General features: G+C 37.6%; 1 protein-coding gene across 3 annotated transcripts in view; it reads right to left on the bottom strand.

The window, feature by feature from the left end:
- The window catches only part of MPP7 (MAGUK p55 scaffold protein 7), a 97,846-nt gene that overhangs the window by 55,004 nt on the left and 19,761 nt on the right, over positions 1 to 23,081 (bottom strand). For 2 of the 3 annotated variants that reach the window (XM_044424684.1, XM_044424685.1), the window contains exons 2-3: positions 12,729 to 12,878; positions 4,934 to 5,052 (exon numbers count right to left, since the gene is read on the bottom strand). In XM_044424684.1, the coding sequence (XP_044280619.1) occupies positions 4,934 to 5,052; positions 12,729 to 12,765 (156 nt within the window). In that variant the 5' untranslated portion in view covers positions 12,766 to 12,878. Of the gene's footprint in view, positions 1 to 4,933; positions 5,053 to 12,728; positions 12,879 to 13,815; positions 13,956 to 23,081 lie in introns of those variants that run through there. The other variant, XM_044424683.1, reaches the window with a different exon arrangement.

The raw sequence follows: 23,081 nt of genomic DNA, 5'->3' as shown, positions 1-23,081 counted from the left end.
GGGTATTTCTGCATGGAATCCTACTGCACTGAATTCATTGTCTCATCTTCTTCAAAGTAAACAGTCCTTCCACATCAAAATGAAGCTCATTAGTACCGGATTTGAGCTTCCTGCAAAAGCTCCACAGACCTAAGCCAAGCATGTCGTCTTACTGTTATGGAAGTCAACATATCCTTAGCATCACCAACTGATACTGAAGCTATTAATTTCTTGAAAAGGCAAGCACACAGTTTCTCCATTGAAGATTTTAAATACCCACGTTTATCCTCAAGAAGATATCCTAATATGGATCTCATCTCCCACATCTGGAAATTTGTCATGGTAATTATTGTGGGAACTGTTATTTGTTATCACCTCTACAAATTGTGCTGATGGCATCATGAGAGAAAGTGCCATAACTAAGGACAGCATCAGAGGGGCAAAAAAATGCCTGTTCTTGATGTGGTTGTCAAGACTACTGGATGGTAGTGAGCTTGAGGATATAAGGATCATTCATCCCAAGACTATCATAATTCCAGTATTGGTCCTCTAAGTCTGTGGTTTTCTCCATCTGCAGATTTCCTGCAGGTCTGGGGGGGGCACATCCCGCTTGCCAAGGACCAGAATGGGGGCTAGTTGTGCTCCACTGCCTCTTCCTCAGTTGGCATCACACTTGTGGGGGGGGGGTGCACCAGTGTTGCAGGGGGGTGGGGAGGGGAGAGACAGCTTGGTGGGAGCCACGCTGTGCCAATTTCAGTATTTTGTTCTTTTGTTAGCATTTTTGTTGCTTGGCTTCTGGTTGTTTTGGAGGTTGTTTTGGGGGGGAGGGGTCTTTTTTTGGTTGTGTTCGGAAACTAATACCCAGAATACTGTATTATGTGTATGGTGCTTTTTTGTTTCTGTGTCAGTGGTCCCTGAGGTGGTTCTCCTGTTTTTGCTGGTTTCAAATTATGGCAAGGTTGAAAACCACTACTCTAAGTGATATATATGCCTGAGTCCAAATCCAATTATCACAATTGGACTTGGACATCACAGATAGCAGGAGCTTTGGTTTTGCCAGTATAACCTATGATCCCTGTAATACCCAGAATCCAAATAACCTCAAGGAGATGGGCAGCATCCTCTGTGATGCAAGGGTGATCTAATTCTCTGAATATATGAAGGCTGAATTCTGGCAACAGAGAAGCATCTCAAATTTCACTCTTCAGTGTTGAAGTCCAGTACTCAAGAGCTTTCTCTGAGAACAACCTTTGGTGTCGGTTCTGATGTTGTTGGCAGTTGCACTGGAACTGAAATCACAACAGACAGAGGAAGTACTGGCAGTGTCAGAAGCAGGGTTATTAATGCAGGTGTCAAATATATGGAATGTGGATAGCCTGTCCACCAAAGACTTCTTCAGTGTCTCCCCACCAAAAAAATCTTATGAACTCTCACTTTCTGGAGTGCTTTTTCACCTCACTAAGCTTCAACTATCTGCCAGGTGTTGGTGGCTCAGTACAGACAGTCTCAGACAGTGCTGGAAAAGGAGACTCAATCAGCTCACTTGTCAAGTTGACAATGGTCTACAATGCCCTAATAATGCATGTTGATCAACATCTCCAACATCTTAAGCTCTATTGTCACCAGAATCCTCTTCCAAAGAACATCATGTAGTACTGCAGCTCAATTGCACTTCACCTCCTTTGTAAAAGCTTGACTTTACATTATGCCTTCCCCTAGACAAGAAAGCAAACAACTGTCTGGCTGTTGGCAGGAGTTTGCTACCACAGTGGGTACACTTCTGAAAAGCAGTCTGAGGGTCCATATGCCCCCTGGCGATCACAGAGATCAAGAGCAAACAGTACAAATAAAAGAGAAACAAGTGGGTAGAAATTATTTTTAAGTAGTTGCTCATTATCTGGGTAGTTACAAGTTGTTCAAAACTTAAATGCCATTTTAAAGCCAGTAAAACTATAAAATACAATAAAATTATAAGAGAAAGAGAAAATGTGTGGGGGAGAGAGAGTTAGCTTCGGCATGTCCTAATTTCCCTCAGGAAGAAATGGATGAACAGAGAAAAGTTCCCTGTGAGACTACCACAATAATGTTTGAAAGAGAACTGTGGGAACAAACTGGGATGGACTGTAATGGTGGGGAAGGTTCCTACTAAAATCTCCGCAGCCACAGAAGTTTCCCAATCAATGCTCTGAATAAGTGAAGAAGCCATGAGATGGATGTATAGAGACACAGTCCATTAGATCTGCAAGCAACCACTTTTCAAGTTCAACTACAGTACATAGACATAAGTGAAATATAGAAATACAATTCACAAGTTTTACCATTTTCAGCTGTTTGGCCCATTATATAATAAACAATGAAGAAGTACCACATGTCAAGTGCAAATACATTAAAGAACTCAAGTTGGCAGCTGGATGGGATTTCTGTTTGAAGACAATAGCAATGATATCATGAAATCTGCACAGCAAGCAAATTCTACAAAGTTGCACAAATAGTTGCGCACTTTTGAAACATACCGGTTTTTTAAAAATTGTTAACACAAATGTCAGCTATAAATAAGAAAATATGAACATGTGAACACATGATTACAACTCATACATACCAGCACAAGAGCACAGAGGTTCCAATTTTATAGATAGCATGATGCATTGAGTAGACATTTGTGCAAAAATACAAAAACAGAACAGGAACTAGAGAAGTGAGAATCAAAATCTTACTCTTGTGTAGGCCCAAGTTCTAGTTACAATTAAAGGTAGAAAGTGACAAAAAACTACACATGTCAAGCTGGCTTCAAATGCTATCAATCTGGCAAGGAAGATCCTCCATATGGTCTGCACGTTCATGCTGCACCAAGAACATTTACAAATAACGACCACATAGATTATGGAATTGATATGAATGCTTCACATTTGTATGCCTTTTCCTCCCTGCCTTCTTGATCTCATGGTAATTGATTTTTCTTTCCCTAGTTAATGGTCTGTACTTCTAACAGTTCTGATAGCTGGCCATCACACCATTCACATATTTTTTGAACAGTTACTAGATTAATACTCTTATTCAAATTGAAGCTCATTAATTTAGTGAACAGTCTGGGAGTGATTGATGCTGTAGCACAAATGAAATTATGATCATTCCTTTGACTAAAAACTTATTGGGGTCCCCATCTAAGACTAGGTAAATAGTCTGACCACCTAACTTGGTTTAATTTCCTTGTTCTCTAAGGGAAACATACAGAAGCATGATGTTTAACATTCACATTCACTGTCAATTATTAACAATGAAATCATCAAGACTGAACCCTTATTAGCTTTCAGATGAACCCATGTTCACAACATCAGGGAGCAAAAAATGGACAGCGTGACAGCCCTTTGTGCATTATCTAAACCGAGCCTCAGTTAGCCGCCCATGTGGCTTGTTTCCTGTAACCAGTAGTGGATTGTCCTTGCATCTGAACCTGCAAGGCCAGTCCAACCATGGTCAAATCCAGAAGCCAGCAACTGAAGTATGGCAACTCCTCTTGCCTCTCTTCCTAAGCTTGCCTTGGCTACCACGAGTGCCAGACCTCTTATGAGGAGATGGCACTGGTTTGCTGCCCTCTCCAGCTTGATGAAGAACTATTTTTCAGGTCCCTGCTGGTTTTGGAAGGTGAAAAAGCCAGAAGAGCTGGAGAGGAAAAAAATAGAGGAAAACAGTCTCCAAAGTTAGCCTCCCAGCCAGCTGCACTGTGGGAGGTTGCACCTGAAAACTGTTGTCACTTTTTTCTTGCCTATAGACAAAGGATGCTTGGTAACCTGCAACAGAGCTGAAGAGACACAAGTGAGACTGTTAAAAAGGAGGCAAATGGCCACATAAAAAGGTTCCATGGGTCAACTGAAGTCCATGAGTCACCCTCAACCCAGAAGAATGTAGCCCTAGACACCTCCATTATACAGATTGTATGAAGAAGCTACATAAGTACCCCAAGATGAAAACTTGCATAACGATTCAGAAGCCAGCTACAGTCCAAAATGACCTATTCTGGTGATGTTTCAAATTACAATCCTTTCCAGTAGGAAGGCAGCCATTTGTACTTAAAGGGCTGCCACGGGACCCAGTGAAATTTTCCTCCCTCCCTCTTTTTCATTTCCTGGAGAAGGAACCCTTCTCTCTCAGACATGGGAAGCCAGGATACTCTGCACTACCCCATACAACTTTCCCTCTCCATTCAAGGACCTCAACCCAGAACTCAATAAAAGTTCAAAGTATAAGATTTGCTTTACATGAGCCTCTTGAACTTGGCTCCCAATTTGCAAAATGCTAACAATGGCAGGATTACAATGATGAGCACAAAAACTGTAAAGCATTTTGCAAATTAGGACTTACAGGAAGCATGAATATTTACTGTTTCACAGGACACATCCATGAATTACTCTACCAAGTCGATTATTATTCATGATAGACTTCAATATATTTATATACTGAACACAATTTTCAATGGATGCAAGCCAATTAAAGAGTCTTACTAGAATTTCAGTTGACTTTGTTAAAGGAAATTATTTTAAATTAATGTGGCTACTGAACTCTTGCCATATTTTACCTCAAAAATATATCCCATCTAATTTTTGCTGTGAACATTTGTTTATTTAAGCTAAACTCCAAGCCTTGAATGTTGACCATGAAGGAATCTCAGATTTCCTGCTACTATTTCGTGCTACCTCATTCTAAACAAGGGCAAACATCATATGTTTGTTACATTAATGTATACTGCCAAAACATCACTATTAAATGAAATCATCTCTGTATTTTTGGTAGAATCCTTTAACAACTTCCATCCCTCACAGAAGCAGAGAGTTGAAACAAGGCTGTTTTGTTTTCACTGAGTAACTGCTTGACTCCTGGTTTACTAGAGGCTGCTCAAAATGTTTTTCCATAAGTGTTTCTTTAAAAAAAAAAGAATAAGAATTTAAGTGTGGTTTACCTTTACCAGCGAATGAAGGCTTTTTTCACCAAACATATCCCAGAGGAAAGTCAGGTCTTCCTGGCTGTCCACATGTGGCTGCAGCTGGGCTGGCAATGAAGCCAGCAGCTCATACAAACCTATAAAGTGAAAATAAAATACGAAGTGAAAGCTAAGGGTGATCTCATTAATTTCACTTAACCCTTCTGTATAACTTGCTGCTGTACTATCTTATATTAAGCTACTAGTGGGCTTGAAAGTAGCTACCAAATTAAACGGAGAGAGAGAGGGAGGTTTGGATTTTTTTAAAAAGGAAGTTACTAGCATGATACTTTTTACTTTATTAACAGTTGCTAAAGCTTCTGTAGCAATATATTTACTTAACACTGTACCAAGAATTCATAAAGCTTTTTGGAAAGGGACAAAACCCAGAAACACATACATTCCTTTGCTTAATCGTTATTCCATTTCCCTTGATGTTAGAATGAAATGAGTCATGAATAGGAAAAACATCCTTATAAGAACAGAAAAGGAATAGGGTGGTCCATTAAAAGGAGTTTGTGGTTTCTCTAAATACTTCTTGCCAATACATTGCTTTTGTAAAAGATCTTGGGTGTCACAGATGCACAGAAGAAAAAAATCATTCCTGGGTACTGGGCAATCAACTCTTGAGCAAAATCTTCATATGTTTAATGTTGCATTTTGTTAGTGAGAGTATGCAAGCAAAAGATCTATCAATGCTTCTCCACAGGAATTAAAGCAATAGCTAGTCCCAGTTATTTGTTGCAGATCTTGCAGCAATTTCCATGGGGCAGACAGTAGCACACTGTTTTCACAGTAGCATACAGCATAAAATATCCATCATGCTGCTGTCCAAGAAACATAGCAACATGACATGCAGCCGGCTTCCCTAGGGAGGTAACCTGGCATGAGCAGATATCAACTCATAGCACATGTTTAGATTTTCTAATGGGATTTGTTTTAAGGGTAAAGAGGACAAAACATCACCCTACCATGGCCTAGAGTAGCAAATACTGATAAGTTGCTGACTTATCCAGTATATATGACCCAACTATTATTTTTCTTCTACTTCTGCAATCCTATATACACTTCTTAGGAATTAAGCACCATTAAATGCAGTGTGACATTCTCCGAGAAAAAAATCTTTGCATTCAGACTAAGTCTTCTTCATCATAAGAACAGCTTTCCAAAATTAATTCCTATTAAAATATTAATATGTCAAGCTACCTGGTAATCTATCAATGTGATGATTATCAACTTAAAACATACAGTTCAGTCTTTAAGTCAACATAGTTTCAGAACCTTTGGAGACGTCAGATGCCTCTTCTAAAATTAAATACATCACCTTTGGGAACAGAGTTAATTTCTTCCCCTCTTTTCCTGGCATTGCTTAGTAAAGTATGCTGGAAAAAATCTTTCCAGACATTTTCTTTGGGGTTTTGGGAAGCAATGTTCATATTTCAAATCTCGCATTATTTTAAACTAACCCTTGTTTATAGTATTTCTTGAGCATTAAAGGGGGTGAAAGGGAAATCCAAACAATTTTTCTTCAGTATAAAAAGCTCTGAACATACACCAATTTCTGAGTCTCAACTGATTAACAATGGCAATACAGCAAGATTCCTACCCAAAATTATACCACTGAAAGGAAGACAGCAGAGTGGGGAAGGGACAGATGGATGGACCAGAAATGGACTTGTACACTGAAGGACTGTGAGCTCATTTCAAATCTAGTACTCAGAACAAATTCCTGGTCTGAGAATTCTTTAATTCTAAACATATGTCTTTTTCACCTGAATCCAGTTGGTGAATTACAGGTTTTTAGTAAAAGCAAAACAAAACAAAGTAGTTCCCACCAACTTGAAGTCTGTCCAATTTTGCTGTATAACATACCCAGTGCCTTCTTGAGGCTGGGCAATACACCAATGTGGATGCCATTACTGATGTTAACACTGAAGTAAGTGGTTCCCTGCAATGCAGTTTGAAAGCCACCAATATTCTCTACAAATATATATCTGCCTAATACTAATTTAACATCATGTCTCTTCCTACTAATAGATCTACAACACTATGGATTTGCAGGGAAAATTGAAGGCCTGTAAACATAGCTTAAATCTGTAGTACAAGCATACTCCTCAGTAGTAACATTCTTTCCCAATCAGAGACAACAAGAGCAGTATCATATGATATTTTCTCTCCAAGTAGTGATAGACTGCTCAAAAGTTTTTAAGCATGGACTGTTAAACTGTTAAACATCTTAGATGGGAGATTGCTTGTGGTATATTTAGAGTTTTAACCAGAGCTTCAGTGATGCAAACCAGTTTGAGGACTTCTGGCACAAACTGGCTAAGTGATATTATGTTTATCCAGCAATTACTCTGGACTACTACCACTAATTTATTCATGACAACTATTAGTAACACAGTGATATCTTTGCCTCAGTTCACGACATGTGTAATTCCAGATTTTCCAGTCAGCCTTGTGACAATTACACAATTTGACAAATCTATTTCCAATGTAGAAACGCGTAAGTAATAAGGCAGCAAGTAGTGATGCCTGGCAAGCCATTACCTCATAAGGAACTGCTAGTTTCCCCAGCCAACTGAATAGTTACAAGGCTGCTATATCATTTATTAATATAAAGCAATGTGGTCTCTCATGTGCCATTACTAAAGCCACAGGGGTCCACAACTAAAAATATTTACAAAATTTACAACATAAAAAGCAAAGCAATGCTTTGAACATAGGCAATGCTTTCAAGCCAGCAAGTAGCATTGCATTTCAAGATGACATCCTTCATGCTTTGAGAAAAGCTAAGTGTTACATACAGGATATTTCTTTTCCAGTAATGATTATATGACCCAATGATATTCAATGGTATTCAAAACCAAAAAGGATACTTGTGTTCATGTTATTCTCATGAACTCCTGAATTGATAATCCACACCAATTTCAATGCATAGCTCTAGTCTGAAGTTCAGATTAACAGGTACTGAGAACTGTAAAGGGCATATCAAATTATTAAGTGAGCATTTTCATTTTTAGGAGACTAGACAGTCAAATAGCCAAAAATCTTCCAGCTATCACCCTGCACATCAATCTGAAGTTGAATCAATTAAGGTAAATGTAAAGGTAAAGGTTTCCCCTTGACATTAAGTCCAGTCATGCCTGACTCTAGGGGGCGGTGCTCATCTCCGTTTCCTAGCCGAGGGAGCCAGCGTCTGTCCCCAGACAGTCTCCGTGGTCATGTGGCCGGCATGACTAAACACCGAAGTGCATGGAACGCTGTTACCTGCCCACCGAAGTGGTACCTTTTTATCTACTTGCATTTGCATGCTTTCGAACTACAGGGTTGGCAGGACCTGGGACAGAGTACGGGAACTCACCCCATTGTTTAGATTCGAACCAGAGACCTTTTGATCACCAGCCCAGCAGCACAGTGGTTTAAACCACTGCACCAATTAGTAGACAGTAAATTCCTTATGAAGCCAGTAGCTATCATGTACTGGTTTCCCACTGTATTGGATGCAGACCTTTAATCTAAAAGCTTGACTGTTTCCCTGGAATGCCCTGCTACCACAAAAAATAAGTTGAATAGAAAACTACCCAAAAACTTAGAATGGACCGTTGGAAACAATGCACAATCAAGCATGTTTGGCAAGAATTATTGTATTTTTGAATCTGATCTCTAAGAGCAAAAGTTTTTGCTTCAAGCAATGCTAAACCAAGTCTTCTGTGTATATTTGTTGTGCATTTAATTTCTGAATTACACAACTGTATTTGGCTTTTATTTATAAATTATATTATAATTTGCTAGTTTGTGAGATTGGTAATGCATTAGTTGCATAGGATCCAAACAACATTTTTCCCAGTTTGGAGATTCAAAGCATTTCCCCCCTCTCCTATTACTTAAACTACAAATTGGCAGTGTGGCCCAGTGAACCCTGCCCTCAATGCACAGAAGCCTCTGAACTCAGAAACTGTACATGCATACAACATGTGAAGCAAGGTTCTGCAGCAGTGATCTCTGCTAGTCCCATACCTTACACACTGCAGTTCATCTAGATGGCTGTTTTAGCTATCTGGACGAAGCAGTGCAGAGGCAGGTAGGCTTGGGTGTCATCTGGATGCATGGTAAGCCATCAGCCCCAGCCTCCTTCTCTCTCTGCCACCCTGCCATGCCCCTTTTCTTCCTCTGAGGCCAATTTGTGACCTTGGAGAGGTACCAGTCAAGGCTCCTTCTGCACCAGCTCAAAGAAGGGCCAGATGGAAGCTTGGCCTTTGGATTTCCAGCAATAGTCTGTTGCTATAGACAGACTATAGACTATAGTCTGATTGATGCTATAGTCTGTTGCATTAAACAAAGTTCTGCTAAAAATATCTAGATTATTATCTTCCTGCAGCACTGCCTCACCATTTTTCAATATCAGTTCATATTACACAATTGGAAAGAACATAGATTTTTGTGCCCTGACATATATCTTGAGCTTCAGACAACATTCCTTTTCTTTGAGGATCACAGTTGCCACTGCATGATCACATAGATAACCTGGTAACAGAGTAGCTGAAGTTCATAACATAGGCTAGAACGTTAATTACAGAACATTCTGCCTAAAGTGTTATGAGTATCTGGACATGTCAAATTTTACACTGAATTAGTAATCTTTCATTTTTTTCTTGAAGGATCATGTTTCTATAGTTAGGATTGAGGGAAACAGACCATTATGAAAAAATACAAGGTTTTTTTTTCCTTAGACCTGTATTTGCTTAAGTTTAACTGTAGAAGCCTGATGAAAATCTCCTGACACCAGAGGATGCAGAAAAGGATTTCCCAGACTATATTACCTGTAATTGGTCTATAAAATTGTAAAGCTTCATCTTAATTTTTCAAAATCTGTCTATCTTATATTCTGTTATATTGACCTGAGGACACTCTAAGCAGATTACAGTGAGATAAAAACACACCATATCAATACAGTCAATTAAAACACACAACAAAAGACAAAACAAAAGTACATAGCTGAGGGATAACTTAAAACCGCATGGATTAAAACAGTAATATCACTAATATTATCAAGATAGAAAGCAAAGCTGTTTTCACCTGGTACCAAAAAGACTGCAATGAGGGTGCCAGGCAAACTGCTTTTGGGAGGTTGTTCCACAGGTAAGGCACAACTGTGCATGAATAGCTGCTCTTATTTGAAACACCTGCCCACAGTTTTATTTATTTAGCAGTTTTAAGCTACAAAAAAGTAGTTTAAAACCCATTACATATTTTTCTGCTACTAAAAATCTGCCTTATCTGGAACTCGAATTTATATAAATTCAACATCCCTAACACTGCCTCATTTAGCCACCTTCAGAAGCCTTCTGGAAGAGGAAGAGTATTAGTGGATGCAAAGTGTCAAAAGTGTAGATTATTCACAGAAGTTGTTTCGCAATGCAAATCACCTTAAAACACCCTAAACCACCCAACCCCAACCCCAACCTGATTACTGTAGCATAGACTTGTAAACCCTGTCTACTGTGTATCCATAGAAGTGTTTTCTTGAACTTTATTCATCTCATTGAATGCATAGATATTACCAAATCAGTGATTTTTTTTAAAAGAAGGGTTCCAAAAGTGTAATAAAATAATTCTTCCAAATAATGGAAAATGAACAGCCAGGGTTTCCCCTCCCTATTTCTAGAGAACAGTTTCAGTTACTATTATTTTCAGCATATGAGTGCTAGTTCCTAGGAGAAGAATAAATGGCTAAAAAATTAGACAAAGTGCTCACGTGGTAAACCACTCAGAGTCCAGATGCTCAACATTCTTGACATCAGAGTGGAAAAATTTACTGTTAGTCTAGAGAAATTTAATATCACCATTCTTGTCATATCCTTCATAGCTTCATTATTAGAACAAGTCTGTGGAAACTATAAAGTAGGGCTAAATGATAAAAAAATATGGTCACTGCGTTCCATCACTCTTACACATTACAAGAAAGCACTAATCATGTCAGAGTTTTTTTAAATAAATATTATGACAAATGGATGTACATTTGCCTTTTGTTAAATAATTTACATCAGAATTTTAAACCATAATGCCAAGCTAGGACTTTGACTTTTTAACTGTAACTAAGGGGTAATAAACATATAAGAACATATAGCTAAGCCCAGAACAACACTGTAAAATTTTACCATATTAATAAAACAGAACACACCGACCTTTAAGTTTTTCCTTTGACAAAGGGAGAACAAACAGTACTGTTCATTATTATGTCTAACAGGCTTACATTTTTCACAATTAAAGTATATTTTACAGTTCTATAAAAGGATCAGACAACATTTGTTGTACAAAATTAAATATCAACCAACAAAACTACCTGAATTCTGACATTTACTGCTGTACAGTATAGTAAAGATCATTATAATATGCCTGAATGAAGTTTTAACTGTATTGGCATTTTAGTAGGTGCATACATTTAGATATTTAATGTCTACCTGTGTAAATAATACTGATTTAGTTGCATTTTGAACTAAGATACTTACACATTCAATGTAATGGGAAAAGACTGTAAAAATATTTAACAGTAATAACCATAGATGGCATTGTACTGACATAATCCTGATTGTTGTCAACTGCTTTAGACATGAATGACATAACATTTTATAGATATATATTCTACCACATTTTGTTTTTAAAATTAGGCTGTTAGATACCTGGCCAACATTGTTAAGCTAACAGCAGCTTTGGAGCAGTACAGTAAACACCGTAAGGATTTCCAGAAGAGTCAAACTTTCTTAACCCAAATTAATATTAACCTTCCTTGAAGCCTAATCTCAAATTATCTCAAACGAAATACAACTATAACATCTTACAGCACAATGCTATGATTAAAAAGAAAAGCATCTTACAACTCCCTGCACTTCCCACCCAGTATTAAGGACTGCACCCTTAATGAGCTTTATATTGGTCAGATGTGTACAGAAAATCTGGGCTGTTCCAGGTTAGGCACAAATACAATTTCTAACACTTGTTTCAAAAGCTCGTAGGAAGACTCATCCATTCTTTCAAGATTCTATGCATTTTGAATATGAGATAGCACTATCTATAAGGAAGTGCAAAGCTTTAACTGCCAAGCCAGTACTACAGTAACCTACCAAGCACAATCTTCAGCTTTAGCTGAGAATTAAAATCTGGTTTTCTAAAATTAATAGAAATTTGGATATGTTAAATTCCACTGTCCCAGCAGGCGCAGATCTTAGAATATGCACACACATTTGCTATGTTCTAGGTAACTCTTTGCTCTAGGTAAGATAAGCATATTCTTTCTAACCCCTTGTGGAGGACACAGAGATAGAACTAAGTGTTCGTAAACATAACTTTAGGTTTTTTCCCTCATCTACTTAAAATTGTACTTAAGTATTGTTGCAGATAATAAATGGCACTTAACACACATCCATATTTCTTACAAGTGAATTAGACTATCAGTGATCTGTTAATTTACAATAGAGTTTAGTCTGCTCCCCTTAACCATTCTGCTAAAACCTTCACACTCCAACACAGCAAATGAGAGTCACATTCACAAGCCTGCTTCTTCATGATTAACCTCTCACCAAATTACAAATGGCAGACATAACTTGGATAGACATCTGAATTCACATCCAAATATGGATGTCAAATATTGTTTATTTGGATTTGCATCCCAACCTACACTATCGCATAGAAACAGACTGGGGCAGTGTATAGGCAGCGACATAATCAGTTAATGCTAATAAGTAAAAAAATTAACAATTCCAAGCTTATCTACCTGTGTCACCTCCAGATCCAGTTGATAAAGCTGGCATGGTTTTGCTTGCTGACTACAACAATGACAGACAACAGGCACGTAGTAAGAAGTTCCAATTCAACTACTTGCAGCCATGTTCTTTACAAAGATTTAGGCAATTTCAATGCTGCCCTGAAAAGAACAGAAATAAATACAAATAAAGAAAATTACTAAAATTTTAAGTTACTGTAATTTGTCATAAATCTGATTTAAAATAAATGTAGCAACCTGAAATCTATTTCATCAGTTAAATTACTACAAGATGTTACTGCAGAGTTTTTGCATTGTTTGCATTATTCATATGTTGTTTCTTTTAATCTAATGTTTATTCAAGTGATTGTATGCATATACACATTTTGTGTAAGTTAAAGCCAGGATCCAACCAACTGCTTGAGCTCCTGCAAGGGCCTTCTGCTTAGACTGGTAGAGTTTCAGATTGAATGGACAACTCCCTAACCCCAGGCATAAACTGCTTTTCACACTCCATACCATTTCAAAAGCAGCTCGACATATGTGACAGAGCACTGCTGTGCAAAAACCCCAAACATTTAGTTTAAAGATTTAGAAGTTCTGTTCAGTAGTTTGAGCACTCTTACTAAAGTACATATCTTTCCGTATTCGCAACATGTTTCTAAAATTCTCCATTCGTAACTAAGGATGAAGTGCATATCCATTGCACTGTATTTCAGGTTACAAATCTTAGAAATGACCTCAGGGATACGGAAGCTCAGTTGTACACTTTGGATGTTACCAGACTAAAAGTGTTAAAATTGCTTCTGGAAGTCTGCTTAGGGTACAGTCCTATGGGTTGCACATTCAGTGCCTGTAAGCTCCAGAACTTGGAGGCATATGGGCATCATGTGTAGCACAGGAGAAGCAAGAGAGCACATCTCTGCCTCTCCACACCATATACCCTGTATTTTCACTAGATGGCTATTTTTGTTCATCTAGCCGGAGTGCTTTGGTAGTGGAGGGAAGGAAGCTGAAGAGGATTCAAGATAGTCTCTGCAGTTACCTCCTCTCCCCACCCACTGAAATGCCTCCTCCCCTCCATGGCTGAGTTCCTGACCTCAGAAAGGCAGCTGGACATTTCTTCTGTGCCAGCTCTGGTGGGGAAGGGTACTGGAGTGCAAATTTCCACTCCCAGGTCAGATGCTGTCCAGGGACTATAGGATCACTTTTTATGTCCAAAACACCACCTCTCAGTAGAATTGTCATTGTTCTGAAATTGAAGCTATACTATAAACACTTACATGACATGGTAACAAAAAACCAGCACACACACACACACACCACTACACACACTAAGACTGTAATTAGAAACTGTGTCCTTAAGTGAAGAGAATAAGGGAGAAACTGAGTTAATTTTCACATTGCTATGAAGAAATGTAATACAGTTAAGAGTGATTTTAGCCTCTTTCTTGGATATATAGTTCTATGTTTTACTCTTAATTATATTAACCTACAAGTGTTTAAAGTTTCTATAGTTTCTAGACATTCTTGTTTGTCATTACTATGAAAGGCAGTAGAGTAATATATTTTCACCCTGCAAGTAATCACACATGAAAGCATTCTTCAAAAACTATTAAAAATTATAATTTATATACTGTTTCCTTGCAGCTTATTTTCAAGCACATTCTAAGGCATGGTTTGGGGCCTTTCAAAATATTTAGCTTCAGTGTCTTAACAGGACTTTCTAACAATCTCTAAAATTGTTAGAACATTTTATAAATGAGTTATCTGGTATGCAAGTCAGAAGTGTTTCACTTGAGACATTTATAAAATCTGAGAATCTGATTGCTGAATATTTAATATACACACAAGCTCTATCTGTAGATTTTTAAGTCTATCAACCTATTGGATTATGACTTTTATGTCTTATGCAGCCCTCCATTCAGTCAGCCTTGAAACAGAAGAAAGCAGAGTATTTACATACAAGTTAACAGATTAATTTTTAAGTCACTTGTGAGCAGGCCAAGGACACACTGTACAAGTTATGCAAAGCACCAATTCAGTTTGTCCTGGTGCAAGTGTAACATGCAAATATCAATGCCAGGAAATATATTTTAAAACTTGGACATACAAGTCACAGTCATTGCAGAATCAAACCAGTACTGTTGCCAAGCAGCTTTTTTATTTCTCTTAAGAATGTTCATCAGCTTTAGTTTTATAGCTTGGATCTTTGATGTCATGCAAAAGCATATTATTTATATTAATTAGTAATATTGCAACCCATATATTCATTAAGATCACAGTTATTTAAACTGAAAGACCAAAGTCCTATTAATCCAGAAAATATTTATGCATTGAAAATGTTGATGTCTTTTCTGATTTCTCTTTACGGTGGTTAAATTCCTCAATATTAACTTTCAAAATCCCTTATTTTAAAGAGTTGTGTGGTATGAAGTTATTCCCTCCAGAATCTCTATGTATATATTAGTGAAAATAAATGACCTGGTGAAATTCTTACCAGTAAAAAGATTAATATTTTGTTGGAATGAAACAAGATTCTTCTCCCCAAAACTTGTAAATTAAGTTACATTTTTCAATGATATTTGCTTTGGCTAAATTTGTTTCAAAATGCTTTGTAATTTTGTATCAGAATCCAGCTATAAGTACTACTGACTGTTGCATGGAATCGATTTGCTGCAACACAGAAATACCAGCTGTTATAGTATGTCCTGAGAGGGATTACCGAATATTCTTAAATTGAAGTTCAATCCATCTTTCCATAAAAACACAACCAAAAGCCAGGAACGTAAAAGGAGTATCAAGTGCACCTGAAGCATTTACAATGCCCAATAGTACTATTAGAACCAGCCCTTTAAAAAGGCTTATTTTTTGAAATTTCATTATTCCAGTTGTACCTTGCTTCTATATCACACTGTATCAGATTCTTTTGGCATCTACCATGTGGAAACAGTGAACTATGTGAAGTTCAATGATACATTGAATTTCCACCAGGCCCTTAGTAACCTCTCAGGCTCCTGTAATACTTGTGACATCTAGTGGTTACTTGCATTGGTGCAATTTATTTTATTCAGAATATATATTATTTACACACTACACTTATATTCCACCTTATCTTCAAGCAGTTCCTCCTCCTTCCATTTCTCTTACAACATTCTTGTTGGATAGACTGGGCTGATGGATAAGACTGGCCCAAGATCACCCACTGAGTTTTGTGGCCAAGTGTAGGTTTGAAATGGGTCTCCACAATTCTAATCTGACACTCTAACTGCTACACAACCAACTAGGACAGACCCAGTGATAAATGACTGGTGCAATCCCTCATTCAAAACATGCAAGAAGGCACAGAAACATACCTATTAAGACACAATATAACACCTGAAAACCCCCAGAAAAACGTAAAGAAACTTACCTATTTTATACTGAGTACAATTCTTCCCACTGACTTATACAAACACTACTCTTGCTACAATATAATACAGCTATTTAGAAAAAATAACATTCTCAAACTGTTTCTCAGAGAGTACCATTATCCTACTGATAATAATAGAGATGGGATACTAATCATGGTTGAGCTGAAATGTGAATAAAATGCTTTGTAGCCTAAAGCTTATTTTACTAACCTCTATGCTATGTAATTCAGATAAATGTTAGGGTTAAAAAACTGACTTTACTCATGCAAAACTTTTCTTATAGCAGAGAACACAAAACATACCACAACAGTCATACCACTAAAATCAAGTGTTAAAATCAACACTGAAACAAGACTATTATAATATTAACATTTGACTGTCACAGATTAAATCTTTAAATTACTTGCATAGTCTTAGAAAGCTGTATTAGATCTACAATTACCTTTCTGAGGAAAATAAAGCAAGAAAAAGAAGATTGCTAGTGCAGGAAAGATGAAAGATTCCTTTTATATGTTCTTCCCATCTGAAAAACCGCATACAGCATACGAGTAGCTGGTGGCAGGGCTCGGAAGAAAGTCAACTACCAGGAAATGTAGATTTTACATGGTTCTCAAATTTATATCTCTGGAAGATTCAGTTGCTTCACTACAAATTTTGTGCTCACAAAATTTTTATGTCAAGCTGTTAGCCTGATTCCCCCACCCGCTTTTTAACTCCGTTAGGCTCTACCACATTTAGCAATTAACTTCCTCAAAGTACATCTGCCACAACTGTAGGGGCCCAATTTCAACACTTTCTGACTGCTCTTCCTCTAGCTTTATGCCACTATTAGATATAAAATCTGCTCTTAAACATATTGAATTTGAAGGCAACAAAATGTATAGCATTACATACGATGAGGAAAAGAAAATGTATCACAACACAATCATTCCCTTGCACACTACAGCATAGGTTGAAAAAACAATTTGGGTGCACTATGCAAAATGGTACTGTTGGTTAAACACTTATTTCATCTAAGATGCCAGATTTTCAATGCAGAAAGGCTCATCAAGTCCAGTTTGTTATAGTAATACTTTTCCCCATTTCAATAGTGTGACCCTTTCCTGAAATTGCTTGTGAAAAACAAAATATAGAAACAATACATTAGAATTAAATTTCATATATTCACAATGAGGGATATCATTTCCATGTCAGAGGAAACTGAAAAATAACCTTAAACAAAAGATTCAGCCTTTGCCAATCAAAATTTCAAGTAAGATATATAAATTTAACAACGATGTACTCGGCTTAATAAAGCTTTCGCTAAAAGCCTAATGATCCATACTTCTATTTCAGTGTAAAATTCCAAATTAAAAATAAAAGCCTACAGCATCCACTTAAAACTGCCAAGCTTTAAAAAATTACTGGAGTAGTAAAAACTGAAGAAAGAGTGCTTCCATATGAGGATTTTGAAGTACTATAAGTATGCCTTCTTCCTGGGACTTTACAAGGCTTCCTCATGACATTGGCATCATCCTGTGATCCTGTCATGCTTTCTCCTTGTTTCTCCCAACTTTTCTCCTTATGTGGAAAATCCATTATTTTTTTTCAGTATGTGCCATAACAGCACAAACATCATCAGATGAGGAAGTCTGATATTGCAAACTTCTGACATTTTGCTAGGGTGTGGTTATGAATTGTCATGTGATGCTACTATGGAGCATGTTCCAAGACTACACCATAGGAGTATTTCACAACTCTGGCATTTTGTTTCTGGTATCCATACTATTAAGAGCTCTAATGACTCTAATATGCCACAAACGGCAGTGCTTTGATGGCTTTCACACAAATTGGAAGGAAGCATGCAAAATGAAGGCAGCCACTTCAATTTATGATGGGTCTACATAGAAATGCATTTTTCCCTTTCCTTTCTTTTTTTAAGTATTATTTGTGCCACTATAGCAGAACTGCATGATAAGCTATAAACATTCCACCATTTTATCATTTCAAATTTCTATAAGTTCCATGATTCATTTCAAACTTAATTTTTTGTCCTGGAAACATTTCAACATGAATGGAAATCCTGTGTGTATGCACATGCATACATGCTCTAATATACACATGTCATTTCAGAGTGCTTCCAGAGGGACAGATCCTTGGACTATTGTGCAGCTGTACTATCTTCATGGAAAGAAAAAGACTTTGTCTGGAGTGCCTACAGTGTCTCCTAAGCCTGATTCCAGAGACCCATTTTCCCTCTATAAATGTCTCCACAGGTCATTTACCATTTAGTTTGCTCAACTCATTTCAACTTTCCGAAATATTTTATTTTTAAAGGAATTAAGTACAAATATAAGAAGCATTTTAGATACCTCGAACTGACAAAATATTACAATTATATTTCATAGAGAAGACTTTAAATGACTTTAACACTATACTACAGACAAATTAATGATTTTGCATGAATGCTCATCTGAAGCTCACTTTGCATGAATTAGTTCAGCAAGTGGTGAATGCCATCCTGTTCACTGAAAAAACAGAAATTTCCTCTAGACTACAGGTTCAAAGCCAAATGTATTAAGCATGGTGACAGAGCTAATGATCCAGTTCAGGACTGAAAGTTTAAATGGACAGGGGAAAGAGTTTCATTTGTGTTTGGATTTGCTAGTTTTCTACATTTGAGAGCATAAAATTATAAAATAGGGAAATCTAATTCAGCACAATAATTTTGCTAATGCCAGAACAGCTTCAATACAGCATTGTTCATTTTGTTGAAAAAGCAAAAAGTCAGGAAGTGCAAACATTAACTTGGAGCCCCTGCATATCCTGTATTGCTAATCCAGTACACAGTTCATAACAGAAAATGTTGGTATATGATGAAAGCAAAGCAGTAGGAGAACCATCCAAGAGTACAACACAACCCACCCAAATCTATTAAACTTTTCTAAAATCCAATATATCAACTTTAAGAACACTCTCTTAGGCATCCTTTTTCAGAAGTTTATAATTGTAACTACTACTACTAACACTATAAAGTTCCACTCAAATCACCTCCAGCAAAATTTTGTAGTTATAACTCAGCTTTCTCCATGCGCTTTGGACAGATGCAACCTTTTTCTTCTTAAATGTATCTTACTCAGTGAAGACCAACATGAATGTCAGAAACTCTCCTAAACTTTTGAACTTAGGAAAACTCAAACACTTTTTCCAGTTTGTTTAGCCAAGGCACTAAACATTTAGCATATAGGTAAAATCTAACAGGAAACACACTTCTTTAACATCACCTTCTATAAACTTGGTTAATTTAAATATTCCAGTAGGCAATCCATACAACTTATAAAATATGTTATCTTTTAGAACAATTTGGTAATAGAGATAACAATTTTATCACTAAATTGCTTAAAAGCTATAAACATTGGCACTGCTTGTTATTTAATAGAGAATCAACACAAGAGCCTAATGTGGATGTAATATTGAACAGAATTTTGTCATCCTACTCACCCAAAGTTCTGTGTTAGGTAATTATTAGTAACCTAGGTAAACATGAGCCCAAAGATGCTCTTAAATTTATTGTTGGAACCTAGATGTCTACACTCTGTTAACACTAACTGGATTTAGGTAACCCGAGCTTTCTCCGAGTTGCTCCTATTAAAGATTCTACTCATACCCACAGACAAGTACATTGAATGGTTAGGTTCTGGATTAAATCTAGGAAACACGGAGCTATACACAGCTAGAAATATTAACTAACTGGAGTAAAGAATAATGTTGAAGAAATGCCTTCATCTGTCCTTAAGTAATAAACTAATTATGTGTTTGAAAGAGCTTTCAACACTCACTCCAGGTTCGTGGAATAATTATAGTTTTGGCCAGTAGAGGGAGCCCCAACATTACAACATGTATAATTAAACTCACCCACCCCCAACACTTTGCATGCAGAAATATTTCTCAATCTTGTCCTGTATACTTTAACTCCCGGTACAGTTTGAAATGCCATTTCCCAATGAAATAATATACTTTACCATAAGTATGTTCAAGTTGTATGATACCATGCCTAGATATGATATCTATCACTAATGCAGTCTTCACATTTTTCTTCAGAACCATTCTGATGGTCGCATACAAAAACTTATTTTTCCTTGCAGCTCCAAGTGCAACACTGTATGCTTTTGCAATTATTGGTCAAAATGTAAGAACATGTAGATTATTTCATACAAACACACACAGACAACTTGTTGTTATAAAGGTATATATAACAAACTTTTTCAGATAAACAATAGGAATTGCTAAATGTATCTCAGGAAAAAAGAAAAGGGAGTTTAACTGGAACTTTTGGTTCACAGAGGACATCAGTCTGGAACCACAATCCATTGTAGCAGGTGAGTTGGGAAAAATGTTGATATCAGAGAATGTTTTCAAAACTAATTTTTAAAGCATGTACAGGGGAAATCCACAAAGTGAAAACTTAATTCTTGCATGTATCCATTACTGCAGAGTCAAAGGGACTCAGGTGCAGGGAAAGGGTGGCTGTGCTGGAGAGAAGAGTGTGCCCTGGGTTAATAAATCCAGTGGTCTCTTTTCTAGTGCTACTGCCAGGAAGTAAGCTGGAATCCCTGCTGGAATGGGGGTTCAGGCCACTTGCAGTGCTTCCAAGGAAACTGCAGCACACATCTCCCATGCTTCACGTCTGACAGTGGTGGGTGTTGGCAGGGTTCAGAGGCTGTGGTGGGGAGGTGCCAGTATGGCTTAAAAGGGACAACATAGGAATGAATGAGGTGGGGGCCAGAGGGGGGGAATGGGCTGTTCAAGATGCCCCACAGGTAGACCATGTGCCCTCCCTCATGTATGAGCAACTCTGCAGAGAGGGGAGAGAGGCTTTGCCAAGAAAAGCACTGTCAGAGTAGCTCATGAGTAGCGCTTGTGTAAATTACTGCAATCAGATTAGAGCACAGAGCAGTTTTCTGCAATGTCACTGCATGACACTTCTCCACTGCCAGAGAAATTCCAAACTTGTAGGAGGGCAGCAATAAGCCAGAGGCAGGAAGGGGAAGCAGCCAATCAGAGCATGGGTAGAGCTGACACATCAGTTGCTAGGCAGATCTGGGTAGCCAGGCAGGAGCATCTCCTCCAGGAGTAGCCACTGTTTCTACCAGACTCTATTGTACGTAGCCACATGGAAACCACGTTTCTGGGTTCAAACAACAGAGTAAGCCATGTGGAATGTGTGAAAAGTGGAAACAGACTGTTGTTTCTCTCTGAGGTTCCTCTATAACCAAGCATACCACACAGTAAGTCCAAAGCTGGGTTCAAACAACACAACATACCATACCGCAGAGGAAACCACTATGGCTTGTCATTACAAGTGAGTGTAAACTCAGCCAATGTGTAGTACTTTGTAGTCATTTTGAGCATTTCCTAGCCTAATGCAAAGTATGAAACTGATTTCTACAAGTTCCTGAGCATACCAATATGTTTGGGGGAAGGCAAATCTATGAGATACTGCTTTTCTGCAGAAAGGGGGAAAATCAGTTGTGAAATCCATAGATCCAAACAGAAACTTTTTACCATGATTTAAAAGTAAATGCTGTGCTATCTTGATGCACTTGCACAGCACATTCAGTCTGCTTTGACTGGATAGGAGCCTTTATCAAGCTAGAAACTGGAATACACTTCTCTTTATAACATTAGGTGCACAGTGCACAGGAGGGGTGTAAGCTCGGGCTTTATCAAAGCCATTCACTGAAGTAGTTATGGCATGAGTGAATGAGGTAATAATAGACTATTACAAGTTATTACTGTTTGATTAGTTCAAATTCAAAAGGTGTGGAGGTAGAGGAAGTAAGCCATTTAGTTAATTTATTGGTGGTTTACTTGTTCCATTATCCTGCCTTTGAGCCTAACAAACTGACATTTAGGTTATTTTTTAACCTAACGCAGACTCCTTTTTATGTGCATTTTAAATGAACCCAATTTTAACACTCAAAACAGAGGAAACCCTCTAGATGTTTATGCCTACAACTTTAATCATGTTTCACCATTAGCTATGCTGGCTTGGATTTACTGAATGACCAAAAGTCATCTCTGCTTTAAAGCATAAAAAGGTCTAGGCCCAAGTTACTTGAAAGACCACCTTTCCCTCTATCAGTTTCTGCTTCTGAGTCAGGGGTCTTTCTCTCCTGCCCACCACCAGGAGCAGTTAGATTTGTGGAAAGGGCTTTTTTAACAGTAGCCTATAACTTTGGGATGAACGTATTTTAGGTTCACCAACCCCTTTACTGTAGGTCTTCAGGAAACCTCCAGCCTGTTCATAATTTGCTGATTTTATTTGTAAACATTTGTAAATAAAAATTCTTTTATTAAGTATTATTTTTGTGTATGAGTTCCTTTCTCTTATGTACTACCTTAAGGATAATTTTAAAAGTTTAAATAAATAACCCAAATTGGACATCAGTGGGGTGGATGTCACTGGTGGCAGCATGGAGAACTGGGAAAAATACAGCTCCACCATCTGAAGATGCAGATTGCTTTTGAGGGGTGCATATGCCCCATCTCTTAGATAATGCTACCTAATTTGGCTTCAATTATTTTGTTACCTAGAATACCATTTAAAACTACCACTTTGCCAACAATGACCCTTTGAGTTTCAGAGTTGGGATCTTAAGTGGCAATTTCAACACTAAAGGTTTCCAAAAGTGGTTGCCAGCCATTAATTTTTGTCCCAGATCCTACATGTAAATTAAGAGCTATAGCACAACCAGAGACCAAACATGGAAGTCTGCAAAATCCATCTTCAGACAGCGGGTGAATTTTTACAAGACAGCAACCTACCCATACAGCTATGCAGGGTAACAGCACATGAAATGACGCACAATGTGCCCAATAGACAATTGGGCTTACCATAGGTTGTTCTCCCCCTCTGTTCCTCTGTTCCACTGCCCTGCATGGCAGGACCAATCCTGTCTCACCCTCCCTC

The sequence above is a fragment of the Varanus komodoensis genome, unplaced genomic scaffold, assembly GCF_004798865.1.
Source record: "Varanus komodoensis strain SLA01 unplaced genomic scaffold, ASM479886v1 scaffold15, whole genome shotgun sequence".
Taxonomy (NCBI): domain Eukaryota; kingdom Metazoa; phylum Chordata; class Lepidosauria; order Squamata; family Varanidae; genus Varanus; species Varanus komodoensis.
This window is presented reverse-complemented; position numbering and strand designations above follow the sequence as displayed.